The 12116-nt window shown below is 40.3% G+C and overlaps 1 protein-coding gene across 1 annotated transcript; it reads left to right on the plus strand.

The window, feature by feature from the left end:
- The first annotated feature begins 266 nt into the window (after positions 1 to 266).
- TRIM40 (tripartite motif containing 40) lies at positions 267 to 9614 on the plus strand. Its single transcript, XM_025048067.1, has 5 exons — positions 267 to 784; positions 7313 to 7408; positions 8067 to 8291; positions 8587 to 8609; positions 8792 to 9614. The coding sequence occupies exons 1-5, from the start codon at positions 440 to 442 to the stop codon at positions 9042 to 9044; spliced, it is 942 nt and encodes a 313-aa protein (XP_024903835.1). The 5' UTR covers positions 267 to 439; the 3' UTR covers positions 9045 to 9614.
- Positions 9615 to 12116: the final 2502 nt, after the last annotated feature.

The following is a 12116-nucleotide window of genomic DNA, read 5'->3' on the forward strand; positions in this document are numbered from 1 at the left end:
GAGAAGACTTTCAACTTTTATTATGCTCTGGCTTCTGGCCATGGCACTCTGGTCTTTTAACTTTGAGTTGTAAAAGTATTCACAGAAAGCTCTGGAGAGGACAATAGAATTGGTTTTTAAATCACCTATTTCCTCCAGGGGTATGAAAAATAAAGAGTGATTTCAAGTTTTGTAAATACAAGGAAACCAGAGGGTGCATGTCAAAGCCAATGAGATATTTCTGCAACTCGTACAGAATTCTGGTGTGTGCTTTGTGCTAGGTTCCATTGAGGGGGAGAGAGAGCAGTTGCCTGAAGTTGGAGGTCCATGTCATGTCCTCTAGGCTGCTTTAGGGCTACCTCCTTCAAGCTGGGCCATCCTCTCTGAACTATCTATCTATGTGTGCAAATGGGGAAGGAGGCCCTATTAGACAGAAGGCTGGCAGTGTAGGGTGGAGGCCATGGTCTCCTTGAGGGAGAACAACCGGGAAGAGGGCATCTGCCCCATCTGCCAGGAGCACCTGAAAGAGGCAGTGAGCACTGACTGTGGACACTTCTTCTGTCGAGTGTGCCTGGCCCAGCATGTGGAGAAGGCCTCAGTCTCTGGAGTCTTCTATTGTCCCCTCTGCCGGAAGCCCTGTTCTGAGGGAGTTTTTGGGGCAGCCTACATCTGCCACAGCCACCAGAAGAAAGTGTGCTGGTTCTGTGAGGAGAGTAGACTTCTTTTGTGTATAGAATGCCTGGTGTCCCCTGAACACAAGTTTCATTGTGAGCTGGCCATTGAAGATGCCATCAGCCATTACAAGGTAAGGCCGGGTAACTATCTCCCTGAGTTACTCCTTTCCACCCTCTGGCCCTTATGCCTGGTATATCACAGAGGCTCAATAACTGACACTTTTTTTTTTTCCTGCTTCATCCTATTTGGACCTTTGTTTTGCTTTTCCGTGTATATTTTGCTACTGGTGTTAAAGTGTCAATGTATTACTGTATAGATTAGAAGTGGAGTGAGGGAATGAAAGGAATCAAAGATGACTTCATGAGTTTCTAGTTTGAGGCACTGGATGGATGAGGCACTGGATAAGGACAGGGAGAACAGGTTTGAACGAAACATCAAGTTTCATTGAGGATAAGTTGAGTCCAACTTGAGACACGCCGAAATAGGATCTTAGATATGCAGTTGGATATGAAATCTGGATCTCCAAAGAGTGTGGGTAGTATTTCCAGAGCCTAAAACAGGGACCCATCATAATAAAGACATTTAAATCCAAGAGAATTGATACAATATCCTCAGGAGAGAGTCTAGAGAGAAAAGAATTTCCAAGGTCCTGAGAAAGGCTATCATTTAGATGTAAGGTGGAAGAGGACCCAGCAAGTGAGACCTAGCAAGGCAGGAGAAAAACGAGGGGAGAGGTGTTCCAGACGCTAAGAGAGAAGAATATGGTAAGAAGTGATGGTAGAGTATGTTGAATGATGCTGAGCACCCCTGTAAGACAGGAGGTGGAGGGGTGAATGCTGGGCTAGGAGCAAAAGAAAGTGCCTCCAAGTGTGGGTAGTTTTGCAGTTTGGGAGATTGCTTGAGTGTTCTAGTTTATTTTCTCAATAACATATGAGGAAAGAACATCAGCAGTGTGGATAGAGATGGGTTGTGTAAAGTTTGAAGAGAGAGGAGTGGGTGTGATATACTTTGGGTAACTGAAACTATGAGAGAAACTGAGTAGGACTGGCAGGCAGTTTGGGGCACCAATCTGAGTTTTGAAATGGGATTTAATGTGTTTCATGAGGCTGCTTGAGGACAGCCAAAGAAAAGGTAGGGCTTATCCAGGGATAAGGAGTTGCCTGAACAGTAATATAAGGAGAGAGAGGCAAGGGAGTTGAGCGTGTTTCTGAAGGAGTGATTGTAATGGTGGACCCTGTGTGTGTTTGTAGATATTGATAGCATAGGTGTGAATAAAGATTTCTTATGACTTCTCACCATGTCTTTATTTCTTTGAATTAAATCTTATTAATTAAATATTGTCAGTTGTGTCTTTTATGAAGGAATTACTTAATCCCTTACTGCACTCCAGAAAGACTGAAAAATTTGCAATACTACGAAAGTACACCTGTTTCCTCACTGCCCAACCCATGTTGGAGTCAATCACATTAATTGTATTTTGCTGTTTTCTTAAGCGTGCAACAGTGACTGAAATTGTTTTACTTTGCTTGATTATGAATGCTGGTGATAGGCTTTTACCCATAGAAAGACTCACTATCTACATTTTCCCTTAGAATCAGAGCATAAATTCTACATGATTACATCAAAGCAGCTCATCTTTTAGATAATAAAGTATATTAGTTGTGTTTAACCTCCATTTCCTTTTTATTGCATCATCGAGGGGAAATTTTAGAAATTTGTGTTTAAATCAGTTATATTTCTTTCTCAGAAATTCATCAAATTGATTATGCTGTTCTGTTTCATTTTTAAAGATCTATTAAGTCTAGTTTATTTGGAATTTAATATGATGTGTTGCATCAAGGATTATTCCACGTTAATTTTTCTTTATTCTGGTATCCAGTTACCCCCAAAACATTTCTGTGAGTCCTTCCACAACTATGTGTTGTTTTGGTTTGACATAAATTTTTGTAATTGCATAGTTATTTTAATTCTGGCCATTTATTATTTTTTGTTCTAAAGTTATTATATAGTTTTATACTCGTTGCTTTAAGTTTTTTGAAAATCTACCAGCATCTTTGCTATGTAGTATTTTTTTTTTTTATTATCTAATGTTCTCACTGTCTGTCTTTCAGAGGAATTTTCTTGTGCAATGCTTCTAAGTTCTATAGAGAATCCTCTCAAATTTTAATTAGCATTGCATCAAATTCTGTTGATTACATTAAGAATTGCAACTTTGGTGGCTGATTTGGTCTTCTTGACCAACAGCAGGATATGTTGCTAAGCATTTTCTGTTACATTTTTGAATCAGATGTTCAATTATCTTTATTTAAACCTCATATTGAGGGTAGCTATACCTTTTGTAAGGTTCATTTTTTGGCAATGGTACTTGTAGATTCCAATCAGAGTCTTTGCTGAATTCCTATATCCTTTAAGTTAATTTTCTAGATGAATGATCATGTGGACATCATCAGGTTTAGTCATTATAGCATTGTTTTCCCTCATCATATATAATGGGTCATATCCGTATTTTGGAGCACTTGTAGCTCTTAAGGAATATTCTTTTTGAAAGTTGGTTAATTTTTTTTTTTTTTTTTTGGTGATTGTATCAGGGGAAGGTATCTTGTTGTTTGTTAATCACTTTTTCTTTTATGCATTTTGTTAGAAAGCCATTTGAGAAAGAATTTCAATCTTGCTAGGTTTTCATGTTTCATCACTACTTACTGCCTTTTCCAGTCAATTTTTTTCTGTGAAATCACATTTTATCTGATGTTTGATAGGATCAGAAACTTGAAAAAATTATTCATTAAGACAAAACAGGTCTTGTACTGTTCCCTATGTTTCAATTTGTCTTTTTTTCCATGAGGAATATTTTAAGAAAATAAAAGTCTGTAGAATTTTGCATTTAATTCTAATGAGTGCCTTAGTCACATGATATGCACTCACTAAACATTATTTAAATGCAAAAATGGATGAATAAACAGAAAACCTTACCTTATTCATTTTGAATATTATAAATGACAGATCTGTATTTTCTTTGATTATTTCATACATTTACCTTTATTGTTATCCTTGTTTCCTTTTTTCTCTTACACAGTGTTTATAGTTGACTTTAAACTCTTCATTAAATTTTAAGCTACACCAGAAGATAGGACTGTGACTTTTTGGACTGGATCTTAGAAATAGGCCTGATTACAACAGGCAGAAATAGATAGTATTCTATGCAGAGGGAAGTGAAAGATAAGCCTTGAGGTGTGGCTGCATGGAGCATATTCAGGAAATCACAACCAGCTCTGTTTAGCTAGTGTAGAGAGCATGGAGGGAATAGAGAGAGGTAAGGGTAGAAATATAAATTGGGGTTAGGTCATGGAGAGCCTTGGATTAAGGAGTTTAAGCTTATCTTTGGTAATGGGATACTATTTTGAAGAGAGGAGTAACACAGGTAAAAGATGAAATATTATGGAGATTTCAAGCTGGACGACAGACAGAATCGTGGGTCCAATGACAGAATTACAGAAGTCAAGGATAGCAGACTGTACAAGAGGATGGCGAAGGGGATAATAAGTTTGATTTCTCCAGACTGATTTTGAGATGCCAATCGGGCTGTAGGAGATTCTTAACTCTCAGCTGGAAACATGGGATTGATTGTTTAGAAAAAGATCTTATTATGATAAATATATGAAGCTTCCAGAATGGAAAGTTAAGAACACAGTTTGCAAATAGAAAAGGACTAAGGAAACAACCTGAGAAAGGTCAAAGAAGGACAGGGGGTAGAGGGGTAGAGTGGGTGGAACATGACGGGAGAATTACATCAAAGAAGAAGGCACCTTTGGATTTTATTTCTGGAGATCACTGGTGATGCTGGAGAAGAAAATTTCAAGAGTGATGAGAAACAAAACAGATGGCTGAGGAGCAAGGGATCATGAGATCGTGAAGACAGCGAGAACAGACTACTCATTCAAGAAGTTCAACTGTAAGGGTAGAGAGAGAGTAGATTGATGAAGTAGCAAGGTGAAGATTGTTTGCTTGCTTTTGAACTTTGTGAGACCTTAACTTTTGTACTCACACAGCAATTCTTCAGCCCAGCCCAGCCTCCCCCTCACAGTGGAGATACATGAGTGAAATCCACCATGACCACTTACTGCCTTCCACTTCCTCCCTGAGTGCTTTGTTATTTCTCTGCTAGGAAATGCCTGCAGGTAATACCAAGTGATGTGGCAATTTTTTAATAACTTCCTAGTGACATCTTCGTCTCCTCTGAAGCCTTTCGTTTGCCTGAATGTTCTTGCTGCTCTCTCACTCACAGTCCCTTGATCTTGATTTCATCCACAGACTCTCAGGGCCAGAAAAAACTTTCAAAAACATTTTCTCCAACCCCAGCCTCTACCTCCAGTGATGTAGGAACAAGGCAAAAATGACAAAAAGTTAAAAATATTGCCCATAAACAGCCAACAACAATAAAACCTCCTAAATTTTTTTTATTTTGGCCTGAGGTTAGATTTAGTTAATGAAACATACACTTTTCAATTAATAGCACATCCTTCCTTTTAGTCCACAAATTCTTGTTCTGTTTTATTTGATGGTTGCATTCAATCATCATTCCTCTCTTTCTCAAGAGCAACCATTTAAAGTGTTTGTTGTATTTTTATTTGTAGATGGTTTGGTAAAACACACATTACTATATTGTGTGCTGGTATATTGAATTAACAAAATTATAGGCCTCCTTCTATTTCTTGCATTTCCACTCTACCATGTGTTTAAGGTCAGTCCGTATTTCGTGTGTCATATACAATTGGCCCTTGACCATCACAAGGGTTAGGGATGCCTACCCACCACACAGTAAAAAAAATCCCATATCACTTCAGTTGTCGTCCCTCCACATACACAGATTCTCAGCAATATGTAGTCCATTGTTGCTGACAGCTGCACAGTATTCCATAGCAGGCATCTGCCACATCTGTTTTCCCAAGAATGGACTTTACATGTCTCCAGCTCTCTGTTACCACAAACAATGCTGTAGTGTGCACATCCTCTTAGGACCTAAGTGAGGAATTTTTTGGGATATTTAGCCAGAAACAGGACCACTGGCTCAGAAAGGAAAGCACACAGGTGGCCAGGACCCTCACCAGAGTAGCTGGGTCAGCGCACATCTCACCAGCCTGCAATATAGTCCTTATATCCACATACATCTCTCTCTCTCCCCCAGGTGTTATCCAGTTGTCTAATTTTTATTAATCTGATGAATATCAAATAATGTTTTGTTGTGTTAATTTCCATTTCCCTAATCACTGGTGAGCTTGGGCATTGATTCACCTGCATTTCAGCTTTTTCTATTCCCTCTTCTTTAAATATTCTTTGCAAATTTTTCTCTTGGGTTCCTGTCTTTTTGTTGGCTTGTAGACTTTCCTTTTCATATTCTACATTTAAATCTCTTGTTTTAACACCATAGATATCATCTCCTAGTCTGTCATTTCTCTGTTAATTTTTCCCATGGTGGTGTCATCAAACAGTAATATTTAATTTTGAAGTAGCCAAATTAAATAATGCCTTCGTAGTTTGTGCTTTGGGAAGTTTACTTAAGACATCTTTCCCTCCCAGGTCACAAATTTATTCTCTAACATTATTTTCTTTTAACTCTGTAGTTTCACCTTTCATATGTAGATCTTTAATCCATCTAGAATCTACCTCCACATATGGCTCTAGGTAGGGATCGGCTTTATTTTTCTCTATTATTGCAAGCCAGTTTTTTCAACACCATCTACTACAGATTCTATCCCTTCTCTTCTTGATTTATGTATTACTTTTTCTTTTAAATTCCTTTGTAAACATGAGTCTGTTCCTAAGCAGTCTCTTCTCTCATTTTCTATTTGTTCTTGCACCAGTACCATGCCATTTTGTTACTATGGCTTTGTATGCCCTTATATCTGGTAAGGTAAATACATTTTGTAGCTAATCTAACAAAGGATTACAAAAAGAATGCTTTCAGCGTCTTTTGTTGATGTCTCTGCCTTTCTTCCACATTGCTTTTCCTCATCATTGTTCATTGTTGATTCACTAAAGGCTTATGTCGATATCAGTATCAGCTTTGTTTACTTTTGCTTCCCTTGTAGTTTAGCAAAAATCTGAAAGAATTTTTTTTTTAGAAATGGAAATCATTCATTTCTAATCATCATATTCTTAAATCATATATCCTTAAGTCATCTATTCTTAGTGTCAGGAACACAGTGACCCATCCAGACACTGATTTAAGATTTAGAGAGAGGTCACATGCTTCCCTGGACAATGGGTTTGCCTCTGATAGAGGGCTCTTGTCCCTCTCAAGTGGTACCAGAGGCCTCTCATCTCCTCTGTAAGTCAATGTCTCTAGACTGTCTTCACTTGTTGATGAGAAGTAATGAGAATTGCTAATGATCAGCATACAACTCGATGTTGGGAGAAAAATACCCTGAAGTCAAGTAGAGAAGATTCTGTTACTATGTTATTTTTGTGTAGTTAAGGCTTTAAAAAAATTACTCATTGCTCTTCCTCATCAATGTTCTTTAAACTCATGTTCCTTACCCCAAGCAAGACACTTCAAGGGATGCCTGTTTTTAGGCAGAATCTTACTTTAGCCTCATATTGGGCTCAGGACCCCGACCGCGTTCCACTGAGCACAACCATCACCCCCACTCTGTCTCTCTAGGAACGACTCAACCGCAGGAGCAGGAAGCTCAGAAAGGACCTTGGGGAACTTCGGCGACTCCGGGCTCAGGAGGAAGAGAAACTGCAGGCTATGCAAGTGGGTTTTAAAAAGTCCTGGGAAGGATTACCTCCGAGTGTCCCTAGGTCCCTTACTCCCTGTTCTGGCCATTTGTCTGTCTCCTGATACAGGGGGAGGTCTTGGAGGCTGGAAACCTGGGTGCTGGGCTTGGCTGACCTCAGGGTTTGCTGGTTGAGTGACCTGGGGCAAGTCGAGCCCTCTGAGCTTCATGTGGTTCATGTGTTAAAAGAAGCCAGTCCCACTCCACCTAACTCCTGATGAAGATCATACGAGACAAGCAGCCCCTCATTTGAATATTACTATACAAAGCACAGGTCTCCGTCTCTGGCAGTCTAACTTTCTGTCCCTCTTGCTCACTTACATTTGGGGTCTCTCCTCACCCTATGACCTAAAGATTGTTAAAAGCAGGCAGTAAAAGGCTAGAGCTGATCAGGGTGTGTGTTTATGTGTGTGTGACATGGCATCTGTGGATATCACAAGAGCAAGAGGCAGGAAAGGGTGGTGTCTCTCCACTTATAAGGATCACAGCTGCCTCTGTAATACCTATGACATGCAGAGGTAATTCCACAAGGGGAAGAAGACTGAGGAATCAACTTTCTCACTCAGATACTGAGAGACTGAAGGGCCAAGAGAGAGCCATCTGACAAGTGAATCTTAGGGGGTCCCTTTTCTGTAGTTTCAGGTAGCCTGTGGGCCCCACAGGCTGGAGGCTAAGATGGAAAACCAGCTCCAAACTGAGAATCAGCCGGATGCCCTCCCTCAGCAGTGGCCAGACCAGCTGAAGGGCATGCCAGCAGAGGTGTCCGGAATCTTTGACATCTCCAGGACAATAACATCTCTCAGCAGCCTGGTTACTGATCTAGAAAGGACGGCCAAGAAACTAGATGCCAACATGCTGAAGGTGCATACCACAAGACACCTTTCAAAGACAGGGATTCTCCACAAATTGTGGGCAGCCTACCTGTAGCACTCTTCTGGGATGTGAATGGAGGAGCTTCTCTGTAACGTGGTGGTGGCTAGTCCAAGGCTTACACAATACTGCTGCAGCAAAGTGGGGTGCAAAAGAGAGGTGCCATTCCCTCCAGTTCTCAAGATGACACCTTGGGGTGGCATCCAATAGTAGGTTGGGGAAGATATTGGGAGGTGACAGGAACTTGAGAACCAATTGTGATTCTCACTCTCTGTCTCTCTTCTAGAACGCCAGTGACTTATTGACCAGGTATGAGCCGTCCCATCTTCCTCCCACATGTGCTTACACATACAAATCCACACAAACATACACATCCACATGGGCTTTATCAAAGTTAAGGATATCCACTGTTCTGTTAACTTTTGTATCTTTGTGCTACATGGCCAGTGGAAGATTCAATAGAATGTACTGAAGGATTTCTTTGTTTCTAGGAGTGTTCCTCAAAAATTAGGAGCTTTTTATCCCAAGCTATTGAAGAGTCAACAAATCACTTCTTCAGCCATCCTCAGCAACTTTGACCTGTGCATTCCCGGCCACCTCATCTCAGCCTCATCTCATCCTCCTCGCTGTCTTTCCTCCAATCTGTCCAGCCTCCCATTAAGTCTACCCAGTGCACCTTTGGTTCTGCCATGTCCTGAACATGACCCCCTTTGCTCATCCCCACAGCCACGACCTGATACCTGATCATCTGACACTTGGACAATAGTTACAGCCTCCTTCCTGAACCAAATTCGAGTTTGTGGCTCCCCCTGCAGAGGTCGAGATGCAAAATTTCCACTTTTGGAGAGAGTGCCTATCTCTCACAATCTCATATTAAAATAGAAGTATCCCGGCACTTGGGGGGCCACCTCTGTACATGGAGCTGGCAAGTCTGAGCTCCTGTAGCATTGTTGTCTCTACCACTCACATGGCACTTATTATTTTGTGGGCAGACAGATTCTAGTGTGCCCACCCCCCCATGATCCTTCTCTCTTGGTGTTCATGCACTTGTGTGATTCCTTCCTCTTGGGTGTGAGCAGGACCTGTGACTTGTTTCAATAGAATATGGAAAGGTAATGGGATGTTACTTTCATAATTAGGTTACATTATATGGCAAAGGGAATGAAATGTCACTTCAGGGACTCTCTTTTGAGACTCTACTTGTGGGATTGGTGCAGTGAGTGGCTCTGTGGTCATTGGGCAGCCTCCGGGAGCTAAGAGCAGCCTCCAGCTTTAAGCCAACAGGAAGCTGCAATAAAGTGAATTCTGCATGAATTATGTGTTGTAATTCAGCCTAAGTGAATGTGGAAGTGGGTTTTTCCCCAGTTGAGCTTCCAGATGAGAACCCAGCCCAGGTGACAACTTGATTGCAGCCTAGCGAGACCCTAAGCAGAGGGCCCAAATGTATGACCCATAGAAATTGTGAGGTAATAAATGTCACAGAAACCGTGACATAATAAATGAGTATTTTAAGACACTAAATTTGTGGTAATTTTTACAGACCATTGGATAACTAATACATTTATATATTAAGTATTTGCACATCATTTCTTTGGGTGAGTAAGGACAGTAGTCTGTCTTTGTGTCTCTAGTATGTGCTCAGTGAAATGTATTAAGTGGATGCATGAATAATCGAAAGTATAAGGGCCATTTCTTGATGCTCCATGTTTAACAAAGGGAGTCTTTAACTGGTATGTATTAAGCCCTTGCTGAAATAGTCAATACTATATTAGGCACTGAGAGATATAAAAAATAAAACATGGCTGCAAGGAAGTGCTGTGTTGTGGTGCAAAGAGTAAAAAATTTGACTTAAATTCAATCCCAGTCCTGACACCTAATAATTCTGTAACTCTGGGCAAGTTACTTAGCCTCTCTGAACCTCAGTATCACCCCCTTTAAAATGAAGATAATGGTACCTGTAGCCTGGGATTGTATGAAGAATTAAATATTATTATACTTGCTGCATTGCTTAACATGTCGTAAACATTCAAATGTGGTAATTCTATCTTCTTATTCTATTTCTCCATCCAGAAGCTTTTAATATAACTGTAGAACCAGGAAAAACACAGAATAACAAGAGAGTATGTGACTGGTTAAATTAAGTGTCACAGTTGTTAAGTGCTGTGGGGATTCAGAGGAGAGACACCAGTGAGGATGAGAAAGTCATGGTTGGCTTTGTTGGGGAGGTGCGACTGAACAGTGGGAGAGAGATGAGAGCACCAGGTCAGGATAGCTCCATGAATGAAAGCATGGAAGTAGGAATAAGCCACAGCATGTTTGAAGGAATATGAGACCAACTTGCTTAATTTGAAATATTCAGGAATGGGGAAGACCAGAAGTCAAGCAGAGGGTTGAATAAGTGACACCAACACATGGGCATCCATTGAAAATTTTGAGTCAGGAGTGAAGAGAACAAGTGGTGTCTAAGGAAAACCCTATCTTGAAGTCATCAAATTTTAGAATCTATCCACTTCCTCTGCACTGACTCCACACTCAAAAACAGGTAAACTTAAAGTAAAATTACCCTACAGGAGGAGCAAGTGCTGATAGGCCAATATGAGTATTTTCACTCACTAGCAGTTTCATTTCTCATTGTAAAAAATAGAAATTGTCTTTCTGAATCCAAGTCACTCATTGGATGTGGCCAGCATTACAATATTCACCAGAACCCACTCGGGTACCTGTTTTTGAACAAAGCAGTGCAGCATAGTGGTTAAGAACTCTTGAGGTAGATATGGATTAAAATCCTGGCTGCACGATCTTGCCTGAGCAAATAACCAAAACTCAGTTTTTTTAACTTTAAATGGGGATAATAATAGAAGCTACCTCATAGAGTTACCTAGGTTAAGTGCCATAATGTGTGTAAAGTCCTCTAACAGGCCAGGATCTTCACACACATTTACCATAGAAGCTAATAGTCATTTTAAAGGACACGGCTAAAACCAATAAGAATAAACAGAATAAACAAAAAGATACAATGCACTTTTTAGTGGAATCCCAGATTTGGGAGCTTTGGATATGTTTTATCATTATATAGGGACTTGTATGTATCTAGTTTGTTTTTGGGTTTTTTTTAAATATACAGCACTTTAGATGAAATATTGATTAGGGAAAGCAACTCAGCTCCCTCCAATCCCTGGCTCCTGAGCTTCAAGTCTTTTCTACCTGCCAAATTGAGGTTGATGAATAGGACTTCTCAGACGACTTCTCAGCCTGGGCCTCACAACTCTGTGCCCTCTCCCTTTGAGGTTGCGCCTGGATGGTTCACTCCTCACAGGGGCCCAGTGGGGAGATGATAGAACATTTTAGTTTATGTCTGATCAGAATAAACAGATAGATTGTCAATGAAGGGGAAGTTTAAGCACAATAAAACACAACACCAACAAGGGCTAGAAAATGAAATGTATAGCTATAATCAACAGAACAAGTAATAACAAATATTAGAGAGGATGTGGAGAAAAAGGAACCCTCATACACTGCTGGTGGGACTGCAAATTGGTACAGCTACTATGGAAAACAGTATGGAGGTTCTTCAAAAAACTAAGAATTGATGTACCATATGATCCAGCAATCCCTCTACTGGGTATTTATCCCAAAGACTTGAAAACCAATGTCCAAAAAGATATTTGCACACCGATGTTCATAGCAACATCATTCACAGTGTCCAGGACATGGAAGCAACCAAAGTGTCCTATGATAGATGATTGGCTAAAGAAGCTGTGGTACATATATACAATGGAATATTACTCAGCCATAAGAAGAGATGAAATACTGCCA

Source organism: Pteropus alecto, unplaced genomic scaffold (genome assembly GCF_000325575.1).
Source record: "Pteropus alecto unplaced genomic scaffold, ASM32557v1 scaffold555, whole genome shotgun sequence".
In the NCBI taxonomy this organism is placed as follows: Eukaryota; Metazoa; Chordata; class Mammalia; order Chiroptera; family Pteropodidae; genus Pteropus; species Pteropus alecto.

Coding starts and splice junctions, on each gene's coding strand:
- TRIM40 (XM_025048067.1), top strand. CDS start 440: ATGGTCTCCTTGAGGGAGAACAACCGGGAAGAGGGCATCTGCCCCATC. Junction 7,409..8,066: donor AGAAACTGCAGGCTATGCAA/GTGGGTTTTAAA, acceptor CCTTTTCTGTAG/TTTCAGGTAGCCTGTGGGCC. Junction 8,610..8,791: donor GCCAGTGACTTATTGACCAG/GTATGAGCCGTC, acceptor CTTTGTTTCTAG/GAGTGTTCCTCAAAAATTAG.